At 53.1% G+C, this 25,280-nt stretch overlaps 3 protein-coding genes across 4 annotated transcripts; 2 read left to right on the top strand and 1 right to left on the bottom strand.

Moving 5' to 3' along the window:
* GRPEL2 (GrpE like 2, mitochondrial) lies at positions 1-14,726 on the top strand. Of its 2 annotated transcripts, XR_010072883.1 has the most exons (5): positions 1-2,921; positions 7,555-7,723; positions 8,612-8,693; positions 10,447-10,903; positions 12,400-14,726. XR_010072883.1 is itself a non-coding variant. In XM_063348896.1 (4 exons), the coding sequence occupies exons 1-4, from the start codon at positions 2,863-2,865 to the stop codon at positions 10,800-10,802; spliced, it is 666 nt and encodes a 221-aa protein (XP_063204966.1). In that variant the 5' UTR covers positions 1-2,862; the 3' UTR covers positions 10,803-14,726. The 2 variants fall into 2 exon arrangements, 1 of the variants encoding a protein (XP_063204966.1); XM_063348896.1 differs by having other exon boundaries at positions 10,447-14,726.
* A 2,857-nt stretch (positions 14,727-17,583) lies between these two features.
* PCYOX1L (prenylcysteine oxidase 1 like) lies at positions 17,584-20,780 on the top strand. The gene is made up of 6 exons (XM_063348980.1): positions 17,584-17,712; positions 18,053-18,259; positions 18,732-18,906; positions 18,996-19,207; positions 19,305-19,445; positions 20,037-20,780. The coding sequence occupies exons 1-6, from the start codon at positions 17,622-17,624 to the stop codon at positions 20,693-20,695; spliced, it is 1,485 nt and encodes a 494-aa protein (XP_063205050.1). The 5' UTR covers positions 17,584-17,621; the 3' UTR covers positions 20,696-20,780.
* A 1,163-nt stretch (positions 20,781-21,943) lies between these two features.
* Positions 21,944-23,692, bottom strand: IL17B (interleukin 17B). The gene is made up of 3 exons (XM_063349544.1): positions 23,672-23,692; positions 22,437-22,723; positions 21,944-22,210 (listed from the first exon to the last, which is right to left on the bottom strand). Exons 1-3 carry the CDS (start codon positions 23,690-23,692, stop codon positions 21,952-21,954), a joined length of 567 nt encoding a protein of 188 aa, XP_063205614.1. The 3' UTR covers positions 21,944-21,951.
* Positions 23,693-25,280: the final 1,588 nt, after the last annotated feature.

The raw sequence follows: 25,280 nt of genomic DNA, 5'->3' as shown, positions 1-25,280 counted from the left end.
GGGAGTCCTTTGTGGATCAGGGTCGCATACTACTGAGAAACCCGTCTCCGGGGGGAGCCTCCCACGGGGCCGGGAGTTCGGCGCATGGTGTGTTTGCCCATGGTGGTGCAGAAGGAAGGAGGGGATTGCCGGGGGACTGGCAGTCGGCGCTGCCTGGCCAGCACTCCGATTTATCAGGATCAGTGTGTGCCACCTTGGGGACACTGGAGGCCAGGCTAACACTTTCCAAAGTAACCACGGACTCATTGGGGATTTTTGGCTGCCTCGGTGTTGGAGTTCATGAGCTGCTCAGGACCGGACACTTCAGAGACGCTGATCATTAGCCCTGCGTACTGCTCCCAGCTCCACAGGGTCTCATCTCAGGGTTCCTCATGTCTCGAGCTCACTGTGCCTCAACCAAGTGCCCTTGTCCAATATTTCCTTCTTGTCCTCCAGGCAGTAAGGATGAGGGCATGCTGTCTTCCCTTGGGAATGAACAAAGTTCACGTGTCAGCATTTGAAAGCAAATTAACAGCGGACACCTTTCAACCTTGCTAAACAGCTTAGAAGTGCTGCAAAGGGCTGAGGCTGGAGGCAGCCCAGCTCTCTCGGCCCTAGCCCCATGCCAGCTTTCGGGGGAGCGGGCAAAGGGACAGGGTTGTCTCCTGGCCAACAGCACATTCACACACTGCTGCTGCAGTCAGACACAGTTTGCCAAGGCATGTGGTCAAAATGGAGTGAAGGGAAGTTTAAAAATTTTTTTGAAAAAAAGGTGCTTTCAAAGGAGGGGACTGGAAAAGAAAAGAGAAATAGAGGAAGGTCATTTAGCACACGCAGAAACAAGGGATGGGAATAAAAAGGAAAGGTCCAGGCTTTTGTGCCGGGAACAAGGGAGCAGGCCTGTTGCCCACTCATGCTAACAACTGCCACAATTAACTTTTGGAGCTCACTCTTTCAAAGCCCTCTTGTTAGTAACTAGGTAAGCAGCTTTTAATAAAAACGCTGGCACTGGTCGTCCCCTTCCCCTGGCTGCAGGGAGCAGGGTGGGTGACCAGCTCCTGCTCGTAGTGAAGTGAGCTGGGAGGGTCTAGGGGAGGCTTGGCACACCTGGGCAGCGGCTGCCGGGGCGGGCAGGCTGGGTGAATCTCGTACGCTGCCGGCTTAGCGAGGGTGGTCAGCTCAGAGCTGTGAGCTTTGCTGCCCAGGCTGCAGGGGCTCCCCATCTCCCAGGGAGGAGGTGCAGGAAAGCCCCGTTCCTGACCGTGCTCGTCCTCCTCTCGGCAGCAGTTTCCTGTGCTGCTTGTCACTGTTCCTGGGACCTGGAGCCACACTGTTCCATTTCACTTCAGAAAAGGGTGAAAACCCTCTCCTCAAAGCATCACCTCTCCTGCTAAAGAAATGAGGAGCCTGTGCCCACAGTGGGGAGAAATGGAGCTGGACCACCACAGCCTGTGAAAGCATGTCACAGAGTCATAGGGTGGTTTGGGTTAGAAGAGACCTTAAAGATCACCTAGTTCCAACCCCCTGCCCTGGGCAGGGACACCTCCCACTAGACCAGGTTGCTCAAGGCCCTGTCCAGCCTGGCCTTGAACCCCTCCAGGGATGGGGCATCCACAGCTTCTCTGGGCAACCCAGGCCAGTGTCTCACCACCCTCACAGTAAAGAATTTCTTCCTAATATCTACCTTCTTAAAACTGTTAATCCTCGTCCCATCACTACACTCCCTGATAAAAAGTCCCTCCCCATTTTTATGGTTTGAGAAACCTACAATTTATTGTTGTTTAGACAATTATTCTATCACCTGATGACCCCTCCCCACCCAGGAAAGGGAATCAGGGAAAAACAAGGAAACATGAGGGTTGAAATATAAATAGGTTTAATAGGATAAGACTAAATAATTAACATTAATAATACTAAAGAATCAATATTGATCCTGATACCAACATAAAATATACGAGGATTATACTCAGCCCATTCTATCACAGGAAGCTGTGCACTCCCAGCAGGGGACAGCAAATGTCGGACGCTGCGAGCACTGCAGCTTCTGGAGGAAGGGAAGCGCTCAAGGGTCCGGCACCGGGCAAGAAGTTCTCTGGACCGATGCCATCAAGGGAGAGAGAAACTATGCTGCAAAATTCCTAATTTATATTGAATGTGACGTTCATGGTATGGAATAATCCTGTTGGCCAGCCTGGGTCAAGTGCCCAGGTCTTGCTCCTCCTCATCCCTGCACCTGGCAAGGCTCGAAAACATGGAAATCTTGAAACCCACATAGCCTAGCTGGCTACGAAGTAAATACTTTCACAAGTTCAGGCACTAGAGTCTTCTAAAGTGCAGTTTTCCCAAGCATTAGAAGAGAAATTAGCCCTGTGTTGCTCAAACCAGAACACCCATCTTCCCTGTAGGCCCCCTGGGGAGGTTGAAAGGTAGATTTGGCCAAGATTTGGGTTTGGGTTTTTTTAATGCTGAGTTCACCGTGAGGCAAAGAAACGCAGTTTCTTCCACCACAGCTCAGCCTCTCGCAGTCCATTTGAGCAAGAGGTGAAACCTGTGGCATTATCATCCCCCTTAAACTGCACAGATGGAGCAGTGTATCAGGTCCCGGTGCTGCCATCACCCCGCTACCGGCCCAGACGCTGCGCTGAGGGGCTCCTCTGTGCCGCCATCACCGGGCTACCGGCCCACACCCCGCGCTGAGGCGCTCCCCGGTGCCGCCATCACCGGGCTACCGGCCCACACCCCCGGCTGAGCCTCTTCCCGCCCAGCCGCGCTGCCCGCCGGTCCTCGTAGTCCGCCCAGGAGCTCCTGGGAGCTGTAGTTGGGCGGGCGGCGCCTGGTTCCCCTTCTTCCCTCCCTCCTTCCCTTAGTCGCTCCGGCGGGGCCATGGCCGCCCGCTCCCTGCGGTGCTTCGGGACCGTCCTCGGCGCGTCGCGGCCCGGCAGGTACGTGAGGCGGTGGCACCCCTCTCCCTCAGCCGTTAACGGTCGCCAACGGCCGCGGCCGTCCCCCTTCCTCGCCTGTGGCGAGTTCGGGGCGAGACGTGGCAGCGCCCCGGGCCCGCCGCGGGGCCTCGTCCCCGCCGCTGCCATACGGCGGCGGCGGGGACGAGGCCCCGCGGCGGGTCCGGGCCCGGGGCGATGTCTGCCGGTGCGAGTCCCCCCTGGAAGGTCGCCATCCCCTCACCCCTCTTTACCCCTCATGAGGGACACCCCTTGGCCTTCAGCTCCTATAGAAGGGCCTGGGACAAACTATAGGCCCTCAATAAGCCAGCTCTTTCCTGGGAAAACTGGCATCCTGAGGGGAAAAAAATCATTTCGTTTCATAGGGAAGAGCGTTTTCTGTGGTGGGTAAGTCACGTTGCGAGGTTGTTTCCTGCGTATCCACGGGGGATTTCTGCGTCTCGCCCATCTGGACCGTTTGTTTGCCAGCTATGTGTTTTAACGTGCTCCTCGAGTTTTATTTTTGGTGATGGTGTGGCGCCTGTACTTTCAGCGTGTTTTGGATGGTCACAGGACGAGGGTCCATTTAATTGCGTCAATATTTAGACAGAAAAACAGTGTCCAGTCATATTTTTGGACCTTGTGGAGTGTGGCTTCTAAAAGTGAAACCCATAACAGTTGTTTTGGTTATTCAAGTGGGCAGGTGAGAAGAAAACAAAGTCAAAACACATGCTAGTTTATCCTAGAGTTTTCTCTATGAAAAAAAAAAAACACCCGAAAGACCATTTAAATACAATAAATTCTGCAGCACATAATGGAAGCATCTGTGTTTGGGACTAAATGTAAAGACGCATGTCTGAAAGTCGTGCTTTTCTGCTTGTGAAAACTGCTTTTCCCTTCTCAAAACGCGCACCAAGTTTGAAATAGGTGACTGTCCGGCGGGAGCTGAGCAGCTTTCCTTCGTGGAGCATCACCAGGACCTGCCACCGCTGTGAAACCCCTCTTTGTACGCCCGTTCTCTGTGGCCATGCCTGTGTCGCAGCCAGGAGGAGCAGCTCTACTCAGCAGAGCGGTGGGTGGTGGGGCCTGGACATGCGTGCTGTAGGCATCTCAGGGGCTTCTTACCCCGGACTGGCTGCAGTCTGGGAGCCTACTGCCCTTTTACAGCCATTCTGTGTTAAGGTGGGCCGCACAAGCTTGTTCTCCAGTTTCATGGAAGAGGAATCCACATAATATTAATCTCTGGTATCACTCCCTGATGAGACAGAGTAATTGGTGGTAATTAGGAGATTTCCTTCCAAAGCACACTCATCAGTGCTAAAACACTAATGCAGATGTTTCTTTGTGTCCCAGAACTTGCGTGCTTTGTCATGCTGATTTGGGAGGAGGAGGAGGAGGAAGGGGAAGTGTTTAAGGAGAGGTGGGATCAGACCCTTGTGTTCAGAGGGAACATGACAGTCAGTTTGGGATGGTCAGGTATCGTGCTGATGCTCCAGAAGGAGAAGTGATACTACTGTTCTAAGCCAAGAGACCTGTTCTCATCATTTAAACTCTGATCTTTTAAGGACAGATGGCTTAAACCATATGGATACCATCAATGTCTCTGCCTCATTTATCTATTTGGCTTTCTGTGACACCAGTTTGTAAATCTTTTTGTATGACCAGCTTAGTTGTATAATCCCCTCACATGTTCTGGGACTTCCACGTGTCTGTCACTTCAGGATGTGTCAACTTCCCCCAGTGGGATTTCTGCCTATTTTTGGTGCTGCTGCGATTGTGACTGTGTTTAGAAGATGGAGCACAGTGCAGTGGACAGACTATAAATAGCACTTGCCCTTTTTAGTGGAGTATTTCTTTCATCCTGGAGGAAGAAGCAAATTGAGCGGCATTTTCAATTCTGCATAATAGTCCTCCTTAAGAATTCCCTTTGGAGTCAGTCTGTGGTTTTTGTTTCTTGGCTACAACTTTTAAGGCAGGCTTGTCCGAACAGCATGTGATACCCGGAGCATTTCACTGCACGGGGGAGTGTTCTGTGACTTGGTTTCACAAGCTGGAGAAAGGATCCATGAAGGCAGCTCTCTGCTTCACGTAGGCAGGTCCCCGGAGCTGAGGCACCAGCTCATTCATGCCCCTCTCCTCCTACACGCCGAAACACACCCATTTGTATAGTGTAAATCACTTGCAGAGGGAAATGACTCGCTAACCTTTGCTTCTTGGATGCAGAAAAGTTAACTCATTTGTTTAGCTTGGTTAAGACACAGGAGTCTAACCTGTGAGGTGCCTAGCAAGGCTGCTTTCTCAGCTGCATTTCAGGTTTATCTGTAGCATGGCTAATTTCCATCCCTGCAGCTCTTCAAACGAAATGCAAGATGATAAAGGACAAAGCTTGTAGCTGGTGCTTACCACAGACACACCTTTTATTTACAAAGGAAGCTTTGCAGTTATTTAAACCTTTACAGATTGATTTTGAAGACTTGGTGAAGGGGGTCCTTCTCCATCCTCACCTCCAGTGTAACTTTGAAAAAGTGCTATAATCAGCAACACAAATGTGACAAACATCTTAAAAATCATTCAAGATGGGGTCTCGTGCCCTGAAACAGATCTTTCTGCAGCCAGGGTTAAAATGTAGGGTTTTCTTCTGTGTTGGCATTCCCGGAACCCAAAACTGCCATGGCTGGGCAGCTTTTTGAAAGGAGCCTAGTGACAGCCACTCACCTGGTTCTTTAAAGATTAGTGCAAGGAATGTCCTATTCTAGAGCAAGTGTTCATCGCAGAAGCACTTTCAGACTTGCATTTGGCATGTAATGTGTTGAAAAGGTGCAATTTAACATACAGATCATGTTTTAAGTACCCACTTAATAAAAAAATTGCATATGCAAATGTCTTCAGGTGGGAAAAGGAAGTTTGTCATTACTGTTGTGGGATGTTTAGCAACCTTGTATTAAAGATAAAATGAGGGAACATCTGGGCTGCTAAGCAGGGAGTGGTAGGAGATGCTTGGTGGTCTTTGGGCAGATATGAATCTCTTAAACTGTCCTTTGGCCATAGAGCTGAGCCAGTCTAAGCCCTGGCTGCCACCCAAAGGGGTACAGTTCTCACTCCCACATCTCACCAGGCTTCACGTGTTTGTCTTTTCTTTTGTACTGGCACTTGTGCTCAGCTGATCTGTCAGCAAAACCTATTCGGGGACACAGACAGAAAAGTCTTTTTGTTTTGTAGGGTTAGTTTTCAGCTGGTTTAACTCCCTGAACCTTCATTCTGCACAGCTCCAGTAGTGGAATAAGGGGAACAAACCTGTCCCTTCCAGGTGCCTCTATAAGCTCAGCTTAGCTGGATTGCTGAACAGCACTTAGGTCTCCTGACTGATTTGATAGACCCAGAAACAAAAGCTGTGCACTTCTGCGACGTTGTACCCAAGCAATAGAGCCTTGCTGAAAAGTAAGAAAGCTTAATGGTACAGGCCTGGTAACGTGAACTCAGCTGTATCGATTCTGGGGCCTAAATTAGCATCTGTGTGCAGTGTTGAATTGTGCTGTATAAACAGAGAAGTTTGAGTCGGTGCCAGCACAGTGATTTCTGTGCCATGCTGCGTTTCACTGGGTGGATGTGCGCTTAGTGTATGCAAAACCCCTCTATTAAAGGGGATGTTGAAAGCCCTGCTCAGGGGAAGAGCTCAGGTGTTCTCAAAAAACAAAACGCCCTTCCTTGTTAAGCGTATACTAAATGTTTCCTGATTGGAGCTGTTTTGGAAGTAAATTGAACCTTCTTCTGCGCGCTCTGTTCCTGGTGAAAGGCATGAGAGGGAGGTGGGCTGAGGCTTTGGCCTCATGCTGCAGGAACGGGTCCTGTCTAGGTCAGTTTTTAAAAGCAGGTGGTGTAGGAGGGGAGTGAAAACTCTTTGTTCCGCTCTTGGAGTAACAGCATTGTTACCGCAAGCGATGGGCTTTCTAGAAAAGACCAGAATGAACTGAAAAACATTTTCTTTATTTTTCAAAGTGTCTAGCATGCTGGTTTTGATCACCTTTTGACCAAACTGTTTTCAACCAGACTTCTGTTATCTAGTTTTTGGGAAACCTGTGAGATTGTTACAGTATAGAATAGGCTTCTAAGCAGCGAGGCAGTGTTTATAGAGCTCAATCCGCTGGTGCAGTTACTGGTACCATCTTAAGTAGCAAGCTAGGCTCATTAAGTGCCATGAGTTTGCACATCTTACTGAATTTTGCTCAGAACGTTTGGGGTTTTTTAAATAACTGTAAAAACATCTTTATGCCACTTGCTTCCTTTCCAAGACTACCTTGCAAAAATGTTTCTGAAGTTTGTCATCCAATATTGACCTAGGACAGGGTACTGGGAGGTCAGCAGAAATGCAACACACAACTTTTTTTCCTATGAAAATGTGACTCTCTTCAAGGTATACAGCCTCTGTAGTGACATGTTAGTCTAAAATAAAAGAATTTTCCAAAACATCTGTGTGTCTATGTTTCTGTGCTAGTTGTCCATATTTTCTGAAAAGAACTAAAATTTTATCTAGAGTCCTATGTACCTTTTTTAAGAGAGCCTGCTTTTAGTAATGATACTAAACTAGAGTCCTCCGTTTTGACCCTGTTGTTACTTAACTTTCCTTCTTTGTCACTAGTTTGTATTTCAGGGGGTCCCCATGTGTTTTCAGCACTGCAGCTCAGCAGAGAAGTACGGGAGATGAGTGTGGCCCAGAAGATCCCCGTGATGAGCCCAAACACCCCCTTTCTGATTGTGCCTTAGAGCACAAAGCGATCAAATTGGAAGAACAAGTCCGGGATTTAACTGTGAGTATGCTGCTGGTGGCATCATAATGGCTTTTGCTCAGTCCCCTTGACTTGGTCTGTCTTTCAGCCCTAGCATTTTCTGTAAGATCTATAACATGCACACAACGCTGCTGTGCTATAGCAGCCTTCAAAGCAGCTGTGCTCCAAGTGTGAGAGAGTGCCCTGTGAAGGTACGGTCTTGCCTTCCCCAGAAACACCGTCTGTCGGTAGTACCTAGGAGCAAGACACTGATAGTATGGTCCTGGTAGGCAAAACTGCATGTTGGAGGTGGTCTGGTCAATTCTTCCACAGCATTGTGTGGAGGGAATGGCAATAGCATTGTCCTAGTTTAGCATCACACATTGTGTCTCACCGGATCCAGATGGTCACACGAGGAAGCTCTTCTTTAGTGACAGTGTTGTGGTAGAAATGGTAGGGATCATGTTACAGGGACTTTGAAGAAGAGATGTGATTAAGGAGAGGATTAAATACCGCAGCACTGGGTGGGCAATTCTGGAGATAATCGCCCTGAGAGTATTACTGCACCAAGTGATAAATCAGCTGGTTGCCGATCTGTTGCTGAGACCACCAGTTTGCCTGCTGGAGAAAGGAGTGTCTCGGTAGCCGCAGTGAGTCATGCAAAAGGCAGCAGCCTGACACTGCGGTGTTGAATTGCGCTGCGCCCTGAATGCTTCTGGCCTTCACTTGGGTCCTTTGAGGGAGTTGCAGTTGTGCTGGTTAATCAGTAGGAGGGGGACTTGGGTTTGCATGTAATGAGAATGCAGGAGCCCAGCACAGCCTTCTGACCTGAAACGGGCTGTTTTTAAATCGTTTCTAAGGGTTTGTCAGCTTGTCAGAAATGGGTTTTACCTCTTTGTTTGATGTCTCCCCTTGCTATTGTGGTTACAGGAGCGATACCGGAAAGCTTTGGCAGATTCTGAGAATGTCCGTAGGAGAACGCAGAAGTTTGTGGAAGATGCCAAGCTCTTTGGTAAGCAAAGTGAGGCAGAGCTGTATTTACGGCAAGTGGCTTGCCTGCCTGGGCATAACATGCTGACCAACGGCTTTTCTCTCCCCCTGTCCCGCCCTCTTTCATTGTAAAGTCTGGCATGATGTTTGGCCTGGACTGTTGGTGTTCCTGGGTTACTCGCTATTTTTTCTGTACGTCCAGCTGTGTCCTATCAGGTTTATCTCAGTGACTGTTTTTTAATATTTTTATTTTTTTTTTAATAAAACAGGCCCAGTGCAATTAAGTGTAGTTCTGCTGACTTGGTTGAAATTACAGGTTCTTTTGTACCCTGAGAATTGCCTCTGGCAGGGTGTATTTCATGCCCTTAGCTGTGTCATCAGGCTGTGATATCCTTTACTATATTAACAGCCTCTTTTCTTCTGCTCTAGCTTTCAGGAGGTAGATTCTGCATGGGTCAGAGGTTGTCAGTTCTTATATCTGATGTTCTTTAAAAGTTCTGTAATAAATATGTTAGCATCGATGAAGTGAGCTGGATTTGTAGCTTTGGCAACGGAGGCAGGTGAAGGGGGAAGAAACTGCTATTTAATTGTTGGACTCTGCCAGCACCGTCTCTGAGAATGAGAAACTGTTATTCCTCATGATGCGTGAACCTTAGGAGGCATTTTGTTAGTTAATTCCAGTAGCTTTGAAATTAGAGCTGCTATATTTTTCTTACCATTCTACCCATTGTGCTATAAAATGGCTGTTGAGTTTTGGGATAATCAGCACCATTGGTTTTGGGGTGTTTTGGTGGTTTTCTTTCTAGCTCTTTGAATTTTAGATGCATTATGCTTCAGATTTGAAGAAAAATGAGGTTCTTTACTAGAAGTTGCTCGTAAAGTGAGGCACGGGGGTCTGTAGAGCATTAAAACAGACTCTGGTGCAAGAGGAAATGGTTGGTAATCAGTCTGCTTCTGTCTGCTCCTTTGTTGCTTCTCCTTCATGCTTCTTTGTTCCATGCATGTTTAAACGTGTGTGTACAGGTACAGACAGCGCCACAGTATTGTTTTTCTTTCTCTGTTTTCCTAATGTGTCTTTCCAGTAAGTCAGTTACGGCATCTGTGTAACTGAGGGAGCCTGGTTTTTCTGAAATTTCTGCACAGTGTAATACACCACTTCTGCAAATGTGTATGATCTAAGCCCATTTTTCTAATGAAAAAGACTGCGTGACTTTTTCATGACTGATCCAAGGACCATTTTGTCCAGTCCTTTCACAGTAGTTTTAACTCCTGAATAAAATTGTGGATCTACTTTTCAGTTTTTTTTACTTCCCCCTGTTGTGTTTGTTCCCCATGTGCACAGGCATTTGTGCGAGTTGATTGGCAAAACATTTATATCTGTGGGACTGTATGAGAGGGTGTGGAACAGGGTCCTAAATGGCACATCTTAGTTGCAAAAGCTTTTTGGAGTGAAATACTAATGTTCTGCTTTGTCAGGTATACTCTGTGTGTGTGTATATATATATATATATATGTTGATGTGTATAGATGTACCTTTTCTGCATTTACCTTGATTTGGTAAATGAGTCTTTAGATTACTTACCCATGTAATGATAAAGCTTTGGCTACAGGATACAAAAGACACTGTCTGCTCTCACTAAAGTAGCAGTTCACATCAATTAGCAGCTTTAAAGGTGCTTTCAAACTGCTGTGACTTTGTGCCTGTCATTGGTGCTGTAGCTCTGTATGTTCTATAAACTGCCCTTCATTTACTTCTTGTTTCCTTGTGCCTGTAGGGATCCAGAGTTTCTGCAGGGACCTTGTGGAGGTAGCAGATATCTTGGAGAAGACTGCTGAGAGTGCCGCAGAAGAAGCGGAGCCTAGTAATCCAAATCCAACCCTGAAGAAAATCTATGAAGGCCTCTCTCTCATAGAGGCCAAATTGCAAAGTGTATTTGCCAAACATGGCCTTCAGAAGATGAACCCTGTTGGTGGCAAATATGATCCCTATGACCATGAAATAGTCTGCCATGTACCAGCCGAGGGAATGCAGCCGGGCACGATAGCACTGGTGACTCAGGATGGCTATAAACTCCATGGTCGCACTATCAGACACGCGCTCGTCGGCGTGGCAGTAGAGTCACAGGAATGACATGGGCTTATCCTTTGGCATCTGGGACCTTACTGAGCTGAGGACCCCTCAGCACTCAGTCACAAGTGCAGCTGCATGTCTTTACTTATTTATTAAGCTAGGTTTGTATTGTATGTTGGCTTCTTTATAATGTGTGCAGTCATTTTGCCATTAATTCTAGGGTACTTGTATATTTAATGTTCCTTTTTGGAGTACGTGGAGTAGAACTAGGAGTCCTGCTATTTGTCAGAAACGTGGCACTGTAGCCCCTTTCTCCTTTGCTCATTTCTCCATTGAGACTTGTATGGGGAAGAGGGGAGATACGGGAGAGAAAGGGAAATTCTCTGAGAGCTAAGGGATCTTGTCTCCCACTTCCATCTCTGAGACAGACTCCTGCAGTGGCCTTCAGGAAAGTAACTCCTCTGCCTCAGTTTCCATATCTGTATTAAGGGAACTTAATAATACTGACCTACCTCACAGGGATGTGGTGAGGCTTTTTCTTTGCAATGCACTCAGAAGAAGACAAGCCCAAAGGGCTGAGTATTATTACCAGGCTGGTTTTGGTGTCTTCCCTTGTCCCCCAGACCCCTCAGGTGGGGATGATCAGTTGAAATGACATTTAGGGGCAGCTTTTTCTCATGTCACTTCAGGAAAACAATCCTGAATTAATGAAATCTCTGTCATTCTACAGGTGAATAGGGATGAGGTTTTAAAGAGAATTCAGTTGTTAGGTCAGACTTTAACGTGTTAATATTTGTTCTCCAGGTAAAACTTCTGCTTGCCTCCCTGTTTCTAAAGGTGAAACAGGGAGTAGTGGTTCTTGATGGAGCCAGAAAACTGTTATCAAATCTCTCTTTCTCCACCGAAGAAGTATATTTTAGAGGAGAGTAATCTTTCTTCCCTGATGGGTATTTGTGCAGCTTTCAAGCACGATAAACTATATGCTCGTTGTTGCAGCTGCTGGCAAAATGGAGATGTGCCCTTAAGCAGGAAATCTGGACTGTTTTATTTTCTCAGCTCTCTAATAATGGTACTTGGATAACACGAACTTCCAGTGCACATTCGGATTCTACTTTTGCATGGTCATAGTAAATATTAAACCTTTTGGGTTTTGACACAAGGAGAAAAATCTTTTCTACTAAAAGTCTCAAGTGCCCTTGAACCAATTTTAGCAGCGGTGACGAGAAAGCAAGAGCAGCAGAAGGCTGAGGGAAGTGCAAGCTGACCTCAAGCCATCTTCTTAGTTGGAGGCATGTTGTTGTCTCAGCATGGCATATGTACTTCCCAGTGGTCCTTTTGCCTGGGAGTCCGTTTATCTCGGCTGAAAGGATGCAGTCGCCCAGTTAGATCAGAATTTAACCCTTTACAGAGCAGCAAGCAGTATAGTGACAGAAGAGTTATATAAACCAGCCTATGGTCTGCACTACACAAAACCAAGGCAGGAATAGTTGTTTTCAGATTTTTTCTTACTGATTCGTTAATTCCTGCCTTTTTACTTTCTGGAATTGGATCTGTGGCCTGACAGTTGACTTGAGATCCGCTTCAAAAAACTCTTTACTTATGGTGGATGTCATCACTGGTTTGGAAGAAAGCTTATTCTTCTCCCATTCCTTTGCAGGCTACAGTTGCATGATCCTTTTGTGGTGGACTTCAAGATTACCGCAGCCTTCAATTAGCAGTTATCGACAGTCTTTCATCTGGGATGGCTATGTGCAGCTAGGTGGTTGTCATTCCAGAAATTTAAGGAAGACGCGCATTTCTAATATGCTCCATGCAAGCTGCTTTAGTGACAGCCGTACAGGGGTGACTCAGTAGTGGATACTTCTGAAGTGTGGTTTTCTGCCTCTGCATAGTGAGTTTTTCAGGCAGGTACTTGAGATTTCAACCCTGAAAAAGTGCTTCATGGCAGCATGAGATTGCTTTGGACAAACCTCTTGTTCCGTGCTCTTGTTTTATCACGTTGTTGGAAATTTCAGAGATACACAGGACTTCCTGTTCCTTGTTTTGCTGGTCTCCATGCTGACTGGGTCACCAGGTTATGAAAGAACAGGGAAAATGCGAAGCGTGGCAATGCAAGTCTTGCTGTTCTGCCTCAAGACTGTCTGCAGCCTGTTCTGGGGAAACTGTCTTCAGCCGGAAGGTGCGGTAGGATCTCTGCTGCCTCTTCAGCCCCTGCTCTATCAGCTGAGTCTTTTTGCAATACGAGGGGAGAGCTGGTTATGGAAACTAACTTTGAATGTGAAACTTTCTTTATAAGGAACTAAACAAAAGCAAAGGCATTTTACGCAGCAAGTAGTTTTGTGTCATAGAAAGGCTGGGGCTTACCTGAGTTGGATTTAAAAGGAGTGTGTGGCCAGAAGTGGTGAAATCCAGATCCTCTTTAAACTGGCCCATGGAGCCACTTGACTGTGAAAGTATACTACACCTACTTGATCCACTTTTGGACTTTTTGGCAGGCCTGCCTGTCCCCGCAGCTAGTATTCACCCATTTTTGCCTTAAAGAAATATCCTAAAATGCACTCCAGACCTTCTGTCTGTAATAAGAGGTTATTGATTCAGCTTGTGTATCGGGGATCCGCTTTCACTGAGGCACTGTTGTGTGGCTAGAGCAGCAAGCTGAGGGATCCAGTTCCTGTGGGATCTTCCTCACTCTCCCACAGGCCCTGTTTAATTTTGGGCAAGCTGTTTTCCCAGTTCATGCCCCAGTTTTTTCAATCTATGAAACTTCTACAGGATCTTATCGGGCTTTTATGATGATTACTGTAAGATGTACCCTTTGCTTAGAGACACTTTTACAGAAGTTACCAAAGAGATAAAATACTGTAGCTGTTGTTTGTCCTAGTTTCTGCTTCCTTTAAATGGTGAAGTGAAAATGAAATAACCAAACCTGGATTCCATCACAGAATCCAGATTTCCTAGGCAAAATTTGATTCTCTTGCCTTTCAAGCACACTTAATGGTCGCTTTTATCGTGGATGAGATTGCGTAAGGATGGATTGAATTTCTCCTTTGTAGGTTCTTGCTCCCTCGTCTGCCCTGTTTGTGTAAAGCTTGCACACTCAGCACGCCGGGACAGAGTCCCCGCTGGTGCCGTTCTGTTGCACTCTGCAGAGTTACACCAGAGAGGAGCTTTTTCTCTCCGGTCGCTTTATTCAATGACTATTAAATAAAACACAGGAGTACGTTAGCAGGGACGGAATAGGAGAGGAGAGGAAGTGTCACGTACCTCTTAGTCAGTTCCACTCTGTTCGCCCAGCCGTGAACTGACGAGCTCGAGCTGGGCAGGCAGACAACTAGACACGACGTGCGTGTGGCGGTGATGTGGGGACCTGCATTCCCGCTGTCGGGGGACGGGCAGCCCCACTCTACGTGGGTGTTTGCCTTGGTCTGTGACCTTGCCATACCCCGACAGTGGGACATATTTGAGTTGAAGTCCTGGACGAGTGTCACTGCCTCATGAGCATGGCAGCGTCTTAACTCTGACCAGGAGCAGTGCAGAATGTGAATGTCGCTTTGTGAACCTTAAATTCTCAGTGCTTCGTCAGCAGAGCTGCTGTTGAAAGAGACAGCTGTGATAAATCAATAGCTATTAGCAGTCCTTTAATTTTTAAACAAATGTATTTAAGTTTTATATTGTGAATATTGTAGTATTTTTTTATTTTGAAACTTGAGATGTTTTGATATTATTTGCAAAGTCAAATGAACAAAGTGTCGCTAATCTCCAAAAATCTAAGTCCATTTAGTTGGTGGGAAACCTGTATATATTGTATTTTTTTTGTGTGTTTTTGTGCTCTTTGTTTATCCAAAGGTTCTGGCTATATGAAAGACAAAGACTGAAGTGTGGGGGCGGTGCAAGTGATTGACAACGACATTTGAGTTAATGTTGGAAAGGGCTGATTTCCTTTAGATGTCCAGATACTGTCCATTTGCTAATAAAAAAAAAAAAAGAATTGCAGTTGCTTTTTCCTTTTTTCCCCTGCCCCAAACTGCAGCTCATTCCGACTTTTACTTTAATCAAGCAGGACTGTGGATTGAAATGTTTCTGGCTATTCCTGATCTGGTTGTCTGCAATAAGGGCTATAGTCCATGGTATTGGAGAACTTTGTCGAAGATGTTATTAACAATCTTTTAGGTGAACTCCAAGAAATGCACACATGCACGTGTGTCATCTTCCCTCGCGCAGGTGAGTTGTCTGGGATTTCTGCACTGATAAACTGCCCAGGTGTGTCGTTCTCTGGTACTTCTGTGCCTGCTTTTCTCTCTGTTCCTGGTAAGTCCCACCCGTGGACCATTGCGTAGAGAAATGCTGTCTGCCAGCCTTTAGTGGCAGTTCATTCTGCAGAGCTCTGCTAACAGTTGACAGACTGGATACCTGGTTTTATTTTTGTCATTCTGTACTCTCACTGTTCCGCTTTGCTGCATTTTTTGCCTTTTGTGTGTGGTGCGTTGTAGCAGTCGTGCTGTATGGCAGCTCGGTTCGTATGGCTTAATATACAGTCTGCATTGACGCTTGTGGTATCCGCAGGCGGGTTATGATCTCAAGGATTTGTTGGAGAGAAGAACAGGCTTTGTAGGGGTGTGTTGTAACAGATCTCATTCTCCCTTCACGCATCCTCTGCAAAAATAGCCAGGCCTCCATTCCTGGTGTTTCCTTGGTCTCGTAACACTTGGTGCCACGTCAACGGGCCTTGCCTTGTTCTCCTGAAACTCTGAATGCCCCGGGCAAAAAACTTTGCGAAAGACCATTTACAGATGGGGCGAGATCTATATTTCTGTGTTAAAGGTCTGCCAGCGAAGTCCCCTTGTGATCACAGAGGTCACGGCCCATGATAGGGGCTCTTCCTCATCCTGCCCAAAACGTGTGGGCATTGCTTGGTGTTCGCTAGCCGGGCTAGACCCGGCAATCCTGCTGGCTAACACAAGTCATTTCTGGTTCTGCTGGTTTTTCTCTGCCAGCGACAGTGAGAGTTGGGAGTTTTCTAACCACAGCCACCCCCCTCTGCAGAAAAGCGTCGGAGCGTGTGAGCAAGGGGAAGAGCATTTTGCTTATGGGACAGGTATTGCAGAGCGCCTGCAAGCAGGGCACGGTCTGCTGTGAGAGGGAGGCGATGGGAGCGGTGCTGACCCGCGCTCCCAGGAGCCTTCCTGCCTGCACAGACAGATTTCTCGTCGCCCACAGCCATGCTGAAATCAAACCGGTTAAGTAAGAGCTTGTTAAAACCCGAGGCATGCTGCAAAGATAAGTGTGTGCTGTGTTTTAGGCTGCTTTGGGCACGTTGCCTCCCCATCCTGGTGGGTTGATACTGCCCATTGTAAGGATTGAGCAACGGTAGTTTTTGTCTGTGCCTCCCCAAAATGTTCACCTGTGAGTTTCTGGGTTGTGGGTGCTCCCACCTGCAGGCACTCTGAAGCAGCCCCTGGCAGGGAGAAAGGATGGGGCCAGGGCTTGTGTTGTGTTTTTCCTGAGACAAAGTTCTGATGACAGGTTTCCAAACTAAATTTCACGACTTGGCACTGAGCCAGCCCTGGGCTACAGCAGGCTCTGAGTCTGTAATTACCTGTTCTGGAGTTTTCACTCCGTCTTTGCTGTCCTTTGTAATCCCAGCAGCAGGCTCCCAGGTGGGACGCCTGTGGCACAAGGTGCTTGCTGTCAGGCACCTTGTTTTGCCAAGGGCAGAAAGTAGAAGCGAAAGCCTGAAAAGCCCTTGCTGATGCATCGCCCACGCAGGATCCAGCCTGCTCCCCTCAGCCGGGCACTGGGCACCCTGTGCCATCGCCCATGTGCAGACTGAGCACATGGAAAACGTGCTCCATCAGCAGCTTGGCCCGAGTGCTGCCCTCAGGCACAGTAACAGAGAGGTGGTGCCAGGAGGGAGCTCCTGGCTTTGGGCTCTTGGATCACCATGGGGTTGGTTGTGAGTGGGATGCTGCTGAGCATCCTGGTGGATGTGCAGCTGGTGTGTGAGGACGGGAGGGCACTGAGGATCCCCGCTGTGGCTGTGCCCGGGGCTGGAGCTGCTGGAGAGGGTACGGCGAAGGGCTACCAAGATGATTAGGGGACTGGAACATCTCTAAAGGCTGAGGGACTTGGGCCTTTTCAGTCTGGAAAAAAAGATGACTGAGGGGGGATCTTATCAATGCTTATAAATACTTTAAGGGTGGGTGTCAGGAGGATGGGGCCAGGCTCTTTTCAGTGGTGCCCAGGGACAGGACAAGAGGTAACGGGCACAAACTTGGGCATAGGAAGTTCCACCTAAACATGAGAAGGAACTTCTTTCCTTTGAGGGTGGCAGAGCCCTGGCACAGGCTGCCCAGAGAGGTGGTGGAGTCTCCGTCTCTGGAGACATTCCAAACCCACCTGGACGCGTTCCTGTGCCACCTGCTCTGGGTGACCCTGCTCTGGCAGGGGGGTTGGACTAGGTGATCTCCAGAGGTCCCTGCCAACCCCTGCCATTCTGTGATTCTGTGGCTTTGGGATGTTGAGGGTCTCCCCCGACCCTCAGCGTCATTCCCGCAGGCTGAGTGCTGGGAGATAACTTGTCACAAGGCCTCGGCTTTTGTACCGCTGCTGCACCTCCGGTGAGCCTCCCGCTGCCCCCGTACTGCTTCCCCGCAGCCGGGGAGTCCTGCGAGGCCCTGCGGCACCAAACCCGCCCCGCTCCTCGCCGCCGCCAGACGCGCTGCCCCGGGGCTCCCACGGCCGGGGCAGGCCCGTCTCCGCTCGCCGGGGGCCGAGCCGGTGCCCGGGCGGGGCGGGGCGGCGGCGGGGGCCGAGCCTGCGGCGAGGGGCGGGCCGGGGCGGGCGCTGCCGGGACCCGCTCTCCGCGCCGCCGTCCGCGCCATGGCCCCGCCGCCCGCCGCGCTGCTCCTGCCGGCCCTCGCCGCCCTCCTGGCCGCGCCCGCCGCCGCCCGCGCCCCGCCGCGCAGCATCGGTAGGAGCGGGAGGGGAGAAGGGGGGGAGTGTAGGGAGGCGGGGAAGGGGCACCCATCGCGGGTACCGGCAGCACCCGGCCTCCTCCCTGCCTGTCTCCAGGGGTGGGAGAGGGGAGCTCCGGCACCCATCCGCGGCGGGAGCATCCCCGCGCCCTCCCAGCTCTATCCCCCCGCCATCCCCGTTGCATCCCTGTCCCCGCAGGCGGCGCTGGCCCCTTCCCCACCCCCCACCCATCCTGGGGCCGGGGACCCCGGGGTCCGGGCGGGGGGCAGCCGTGACCCCCTGCTCTCTCGGGGCGCGCTGCTGACCCGGCCGCCCTCGCCCCTCTCCGCCGGCAGCCGTGGTGGGCGCCGGGCTGGGCGGCTCGGCCGTCGCCTACTTTCTGCAGCAGCACTTCGGGCCGCAGGTGCAGCTGGATGTGTACGAGCCGGCGGGCGTGGGTGGGCGGCTGGCCACCGTCACCGTCAACAAGCAGCAGTACGAGAGCAGGGGAGCCTCCATCCACGCCCTCAGCCTCCACATGCAGGACTTCGTCAAGATCCTGGGTGAGCGCACGCACCCCGGCACTTGCATGGCCTCCCTCCCTCCCTGAGCTGGGGGGGCTGCACCCTGGCGACGTGGGGACGGCTGCTTCCAGTCTGCCTCGGCACCCCGGGGCATGGAGAGACCCCCTTGCTGTCCCTGCTCCCCAGCCCTGTTGTGCCCTGGAAGAGAAAGGGAGGGGGTGGCCCAGCAGAGCATCAGGGCAAGGGGTCCCGGTGGAATAAATGTGGGGGATTTGTTCACAAACTCCTACCATTTTGTCCCAGTAGGCAGCAGCAACTCCATGGGCTGCCCCAACATATAGGGTCTGGCTGGGGTCCCGGTGTCCTGGGATCTCACGCTCCCTGATGCTCCTCCAAGAGCATCTTTGCCCATATCCTTGCTGCAGTGGCATTTGGCGCTGGCCTTTCCCGGTGGCCATGCCCAGGGAGGCTTGCCAGCCTGGTGGGGCTGGGGCCCCTCTGCTCCCTGCAGGCCTCAAGCACCGGCGTGAAGTGGCGGGGAAGAGTGCCATATTCAGCGGGGAGCACTTTGTCCTGGAGGAGACCGACTGGTACCTGCTCAACCTCTTCCGGCTCTGGTGGCACTATGGCATCAGCTTCCTGCGCCTGCAGATGTGGGTGGAGGAGGTGATGGAGAAGTTCATGAGGTAGGAGAGCCTGGGTGGATGGAGAGACACAGGGGGGCTTCCCCAGCACCGGGGCATCAGCAGGTACCCCGTGCTCCTGTCCCCTCCAGGATCTACAAGTACCAGGCGCACGGCTACGCCTTCTCCAGCCTGGAGGAGCTGCTGCGCTCGCTGGGGGGTGATGCCTTCATCAACATGACGCAGCGCTCAGTGGCCGAGGCCTTGCTAGAGGTGGGCGTCACGCAGCGCTTTGTGGATGACGTCATTGCGGCCGTCCTGCGCTCAAGCTATGGGCAATCGGTGCTGGTGCCCGCCTTTGCAGGTGAAACCGGGGACCCCTCTTCTTCCCGTGTGACTCTCCTTCCCAGCGTCCCCTCCCTGGGCAGGCTGTTGAGCTGCCTTCCTCTTCCTCTCCCCAGGAGCCATGTCGCTGGCGGGGGCCCAGGGCAGCACCTGGGCAGTGGAAGGAGGCAACAAGCTGGTGTGTTCAGGTCTGCTGAAGCTGACCAAAGCCAATGTCATCCCAGCCAGGGTGACGGGCATCTCTCTGCACAGCTCGGGTGAGCCTGGGCATGGGGTTTGCTCTGGGTGCCACCAGCACATCAGGGCAGGAGGTGGGGTGGTGGCAGCATGGGGATGCTGGGGCAGAGAAGGGAGCCGTGGGAGAGAGACTGGAGAGCATCCTGGTCCTGCTAAAGCATTTGGGCAATGGCCCCAGGGTCTGTCCATCTTCTCCCCTCATCTAATGTGGTCGGGGCCCTGCGGTACAGACCTCTGCCCTGGGGTTCCCCTCCCTCCCTCCTGAGGTCCCTCAGGTCTCTTTTATGGCGCCGTCCTTGTTGCAGGCTTGCTCCCCCATCCAGCACAGCAGAAGGGCTGGTAACTAGGGTTTGGAGGGTGAGCTGTGCTTCCCCAGTCCTCCTGGCTCCACTGGACTGGGCTTCTCTGGAAGCTTTCTCCCACAGGCTTGGTAAAATGCTCTTTCCGCTACCCTAAAGCATCATCAACTCATCCATAACTGTCAAGTGCTATGGTCCAGCACTGGTGTTTACTGGAAAACCAGGGGATGGAGGGTGTGCTAGAAAAAAGGGGGGCAGGGCAATACAGCATGGGGCTCATGGGTACACCTAACTGTCCACATCTCTTCTCAGAGGGGAGATCCCTGTACCAGGTGCACTATGAGGGCAGTGAAGGCCAGGGCTCGGCTTTCTACGACATGGTGGTTGTGACAACTCCCCTGCGCCCCAGCAGGAGCAACTTCACCTTCGAGAACTTTGAGCCACCCATCGCCGACTTCCCTGGAGCCTTCCAGCCCTCCGTCACCTCCGTGGTGCACGGCTACCTCAACTCCTCCTACTTCGGCTTCCCTGACCCCAAGCTCTTCCCCTTTGCCAGCATCCTCACCACCGACACCCCCGACCTCTTCTTCAACGCCATGGACAACATCTGTCCCGTCAACATCTCAGCAGCTTTCCGTCGCAAGCAGCCCCAGGAGGCCGCGGTGTGGCGTGTCCTCTCCCAGCAGCCGCTGGACAAGCAGCAGCTGAAGACCCTCTTCAGGTCCTACTACTCGGTGCAGGTGACAGAGTGGCAGGCGTATCCCCGCTACGATGCCACCAAGTCCCTCCCCCCCATCGTGCTCCATGAAAACCTCTTCTACCTCAGCGGCGTGGAGTGGGTGGCCAGCTCCATGGAGATGATAGCGGTGGCAGCCAAAAATGTGGCCCTGCTGGCTTACAACCGCTGGCATCAGGACCTGGAGAAAATCGACCAGAAGGACTTGATGCACAAGGTGAAGACCGAGCTGTGACGCCCAGGGGAGGTGGTGGGCTGGGAGCTTCTGCGTGTAGTAGCCTGGGGAGTATTTATTGCCTTGGGGACACCAGGGGGTTTGGGGCTGGGGGAGAAGGGACAGGCTGTGTCGCGCGTGACTCAAACATGCGTCGCCTTCAGGAATACATTCCCTGCCCAGTGTTGCTGTGTGTCTGTGCCGCGTGCCTCAGTTTCCCAGTTCCCTCTCCCCAGGTTCTACTGGAAAGGAGCCTGTGCCTTTTCCTGTGAAAAAGTGTCACTGTGCATCTGTTTTGGGGAGGGACATCAGGGGCCTTTCAAGGACAAGGCTGGCTGACATCAGCAGATCAGCAGCAGATGGGTGAGCTGCCTGTCTCGCCCCGCAGGCTCTCCTGCTTTCCCAGCTTTGTCCCCAGGAAACTCAGCGGCAGGGCTGGCCCCAGCTGGGACAGGAGGTCCCGTGACCTCTCCCATGCCATGCGTGCATGGGGCCTAGCCTCGCTCACTGGTCCGGCGCCCCGGGGATGGGCGTGCAGGGTGGGCTGTCACAGGTCATGGCTTGCAGTGACAAGTGCCTGCTGCCGGGTGCTCCCTGTTTCCAGGCATCCCTGAGCCTGGGGCTCGGCTGTGTTTTGGGGGGCAGAAGAGCCTGGCTGGGAGAAGCTGGGCAGCACCCAGCCCCGTGCCCCGTGCCGGGCAGGGGCGGAGGGACAGCGCGACCGGCTGAGGCAAGGGGCAGCTCAGACGGGGGCCAGCGATACACTTTATTGAGGACCTCAAGAAGCCACCCAGACCACCAGCCGCTTGTCCCGGTCCCTGGGCTGGCTGGCCCAGCGCAGAGGAACTTGTAGGTGGGCAGGGGAGGGCTGGGGAGGACCAGGCGCTCCCAGAACTTCTGCGCCGATGGGGTGGACAAAAGCACATGGGGATTTTGGGGAGGGAGGAGGCCTGATCCAGCCCAGCCAGAGGGATCTGGGGACAGCCACCTCCCTCTCTCCTCAGGCCACCCTAATGAGCTCCTCTCTGGAGGTGAGAAGGCTTTGGGGGGGTGTCTTGCGAGACCAACTGCAGGGCTGCATAGCTTGGTGTCCTCAAAGTGGCTGCTTGGGCTGAGGCTGATGGAATGTGCAGGGGAATTTTGGGGAGCTCTTGGAGCTGTCATCTCCTTGCATAGGGGCTCTCTGTGACCCTCTCCCAGAGGGCTGGACAAGCTCAGGAAGCAAGAGCAAGCTGGTTAGATGCCCATGCCTGGCTGCAGGGGTTAGCTCTGCAACCTCAGAAGATACAGGTGCAGCCCACAGCGATGGTCTCCATGACCGTCTGGTACTTCTTGTGACACTTCTTCTTCCCAGAGGGCTTGTGCCCGACCTCGCCTGGCACCTGGCAGAGCAGCCGTCGGACAGGCAGCCGGCTGTAGATGGGAATGCTGGCCATGGTGCGGTCCTCCTGCATCGTGAAGGGGTTGATGCAGCCAGTGCAGAGGCATCGGGCCTCGGGAATGTCTGCCGGGATCCGTGTTGCATCATGGTTTATGCTGGAGGAGAGGGAAAGCAAGATGAGGCTGGAGAGGTGGTAAGATGGGAGGCAGTGGGTGGCTGGGAATAGGCAGGGCAATGCCTCTGGGGGTGAAACGGGGTGTTGTGTCGCATCACACCCCCCAGCAGCCCCTGCAGCCTCATGATGCTGGAGCTGTGGCTGCCATGGTGCTTGCTAGCACGGAGCCACTGTGCATGTCCCCAGGGTCCCTGCCCCAAGCTCACCTGTAGGCCCAGGGGGACAGGCTCCTCCGGTTGGACCTCCAGAGCCGCAGGTTGACCTGGCACTTGGTGTCTCCCGGCTCAGAGCCGTTCCTCAGCTGGCGCACCATGTCCTGGATGCTGCGCTCGTAGTCTGCCATGGAGGTGTAGGAGTCGTCCGGGGCCCAGGCCAGGGCAGGGGTGGCCGTGGGGGGCCGCGTCGGGCCCCTTCTCCTGCCCTTCGCTGCCTTGTTTTGGTCCTTTGCTTCAGGGACTAGGACCATGGCAAAGGTGAAGATGCAGAGGAGAAGCTAAGGAAGGAGGAGGATGGTTGGTATGTGGCTGCCCGGGCTGCAGGGCTGGGATGGGAGGGGAGGTCTCCCACTTCCCATGGGTCACTGGGACATGGCAGGACCACAATGACTTTGGGGTGGCACACGCAACCCCTAAAGGGCAACTCTATCCCTGCGGGCAAGACCGTGGAAGCACACAAGGGAAGTTTGCAGGGGTGGTGGGCACAGGGTCATGGTGAGCCCCTAGCCCAAGACCCAGGTGATGCGTGTGGCTGCAAAGCCCCTCACCCTGGTTGCAGCTGGCAATTTGCATTGCCCAAAGTCCCCCTGCCCGAGCTGTGCCTGGTCCCTTCCCTGCCCACCCCGAGGTGGCTGTGTGCTGGGAGGGATGGGTACACCCTCAGCTCGGGCTGTACCTGGGCAGCCTCTGGTCTAAAAAGAGCTTTAGAGATGAGACAGTCAAGAATGGGATCTTTATCCAAACCCTCCTCTCCCTCCCTCTGTGCTCCGAGGACGGTGAGAGAGAAAGAAAGATGCTTTTTCCTTTCCTTCTCCCTCCGGCCTCGCAGGGCCGAGTTCCCGTGTGCTGACACCCGGCAGGCTGCCCAGCGGCGAACAAAGTTGCTTTCTGTAGTCCTGTTCCCTGCTATTCGTGTCCCCGCAGCCAGCCCAGCACCCTGCCTGCTGTCCCGCAGCCCTGCCTGCCATCCCGCAGCTCTTCCCACGGCCGTGCGGTGTCCCGGGCAGGGACCCCTCAGCCGGGGCTGTTTTCCCCCTTCGGTGCCGGACTGTCCGGTTGGACTGTCCCGGCTTTGCTCTCCAAGGCTGTTGCATCCCGGCCATGGCAGGCGTGGGAGCGATGGGCCACAGCATGCATCTCCAAAGCAAACAAACCCAGGTAAACAAGCGTGCAAGTAATTATATTAAAGAAGGAAAACAAGGCGCAACCCTGGTGCAGTCACCTACCAGGTTTGGAGCCCTCTCCATCGCCGCGGAGGGGCTGCCGGCCGTCGTCCTGCAGTGTGGCTGGCACTGGCGAGCCTGGGAGCTAAAAAGGGAAAGCCCCAGCCCCCGTCTCCGCTCCGCCGGAGGTGTGTCCGGTCCCTGAGGTGCCAGGGAGCCTCGGCGCCGGCGGGGCTGGGGGCCAGCGTGGTCTGGGACTCGGCCACCCGCCGCCTCCCCGGGCGCTGGCTCCACCTGCGGCTGTGACCGTGGACGGTGGCGGGTCCCCAGTGGAGTGGGCAGCCCAGAGGGGCTCCATGGGCAAAGCCCTGCCCTGGGGAGGGGGTTTGGGCTCTGGTGGTGCCACCAGCATGGTCACAGCGGGGACACAGCTGCTGGGCTGGGGGAGCAGGGGCTCGCGGGAGGACTGGGGGTGGGCTGTGTTCTGTGCTGGCAGCAAGGTGTGCAGGGAGCCTGGGGCTGTCCTGTTGTCCCTGTGGGAACAGCTGAGGGCCTGACATTATCTGTGTGCCACCACCAGCTCTGCTGTCCCCAGGAGCCACCTGACCCTTCTGCCCAGCACTGAGGCGACAGCACCCATGACTTCCTGCACCCCTGGTCTGTCTGTCCCCAAACCCTTCCCTTCCTGCTGTCCTCAAACCTGTCCCCAACCCCTGGGGACACACCAGCTCTGCTCAGAGCCGGCCTTGGGGCTGATCCCCAGGGCCACAGGGTGGGGGGTGTTAGTGGTGGGGTGCTGCTCCCACCCCACGCCGTGCTGCTCTGGCTTCCCGGGGCCGAGCCTGGGGATGCAGGGTGCTGCGGTGGGGGAAACTGAGGCAGGGGGATGCCGGCTGTGATGCCCCGTCCCAGGGATGGGGGACACGGGGCTGGCCTTGGGCGTGGGCCAGGGGCTGCAGCAGCCTGGGCATCGCAGCCCCCCCCGCCTCTCCCCGGGCTGTCCCCGTCCCTGCGGCCAGGCAGCCGCTGTGCCACACGATGGTGCTGTCCTCCACCCAACCGCACCGCCAGCCCGCCGTCCTTCCCCTCCGCATCCCTCCTCCGCAACTTCCTTCCTCCCCTCAATCCCTCCCTCCATCCCTGCATCCCTCCCCCCCTCCAGCTCTCCCTCCCTCCATCCCTCTTCCCCTCAATCCCTCCCTCCATCCCTGCATCCCTCCTCCCCTCCGCCCCCCACTGCATCCCTCCTCCCCTGCCAGCCCCAGCCGGGAGCCAGGGGTGCTCCCCACCCTCAGGGACAGCAGGGTCTGCCCTGCTCCTTTGGAAGGGCCTTTACACCGTTAGGGCTGCTGTGCCCGGAGGCCAGGCAGCGCTGGGGGGGCTGCGCCACCTCTCTTTGGTGTTTTCTGCCTCCTCTTTCCAGCAGCACCCCCCCACACTCCTTCCCCAGCACCACCAGCTTTTGTGGCAGCACTAGGTGTTGAGTTTCCCCCTGCCCCCCCCACCCCCGACTCGCTGTACCTCCCGAGGGGTTTGAAGACCCTTGTGATCTGCAGGGCAGTAGGAAATTTCCACCTTCTTTTCCCAGTCCATGAACTGGGCCTCTAGAAAAAACACCGCAAATATGGTAAAACTCACTGCATCCCCCCCCATAATTCACACTGCCCCTCTC

The sequence above is a fragment of the Chroicocephalus ridibundus genome, chromosome 11, assembly GCF_963924245.1.
Source record: "Chroicocephalus ridibundus chromosome 11, bChrRid1.1, whole genome shotgun sequence".
Taxonomy (NCBI): Eukaryota; Metazoa; Chordata; class Aves; order Charadriiformes; family Laridae; genus Chroicocephalus; species Chroicocephalus ridibundus.
The sequence above is the reverse complement of the archived record's forward strand: the minus strand, read 5'-3'. Positions and strand labels throughout refer to the sequence as shown.

What these genes read in the sequence shown, in the direction of transcription:
- GRPEL2 (XM_063348896.1), top strand. Translation starts at nt 2,863, where the DNA reads ATGGCCGCCCGCTCCCTGCGGTGCTTCGGGACCGTCCTCGGCGCGTCG. An exon ending in GGCGCGTCGCGGCCCGGCAG is followed by an intron (nt 2,922 to 7,554) that starts GTACGTGAGGCG and finishes CTTTGTCACTAG; the next exon opens with TTTGTATTTCAGGGGGTCCC. An exon ending in GGAAGATGCCAAGCTCTTTG is followed by an intron (nt 8,694 to 10,446) that starts GTAAGCAAAGTG and finishes TTGTGCCTGTAG; the next exon opens with GGATCCAGAGTTTCTGCAGG.
- PCYOX1L (XM_063348980.1), top strand. Translation starts at nt 17,622, where the DNA reads ATGGCCCCGCCGCCCGCCGCGCTGCTCCTGCCGGCCCTCGCCGCCCTC. An exon ending in GGACTTCGTCAAGATCCTGG is followed by an intron (nt 18,260 to 18,731) that starts GTGAGCGCACGC and finishes TGCTCCCTGCAG; the next exon opens with GCCTCAAGCACCGGCGTGAA. An exon ending in GTGATGGAGAAGTTCATGAG is followed by an intron (nt 18,907 to 18,995) that starts GTAGGAGAGCCT and finishes TGTCCCCTCCAG; the next exon opens with GATCTACAAGTACCAGGCGC.
- IL17B (XM_063349544.1), bottom strand. Translation starts at nt 23,692, where the DNA reads ATGGAGAGGGCTCCAAACCTG. An exon ending in TGGAGAGGGCTCCAAACCTG is followed by an intron (nt 22,724 to 23,671) that starts GTAGGTGACTGC and finishes CTCCTTCCTTAG; the next exon opens with CTTCTCCTCTGCATCTTCAC. An exon ending in CTGTCCCCCTGGGCCTACAG is followed by an intron (nt 22,211 to 22,436) that starts GTGAGCTTGGGG and finishes CCTCTCCTCCAG; the next exon opens with CATAAACCATGATGCAACAC.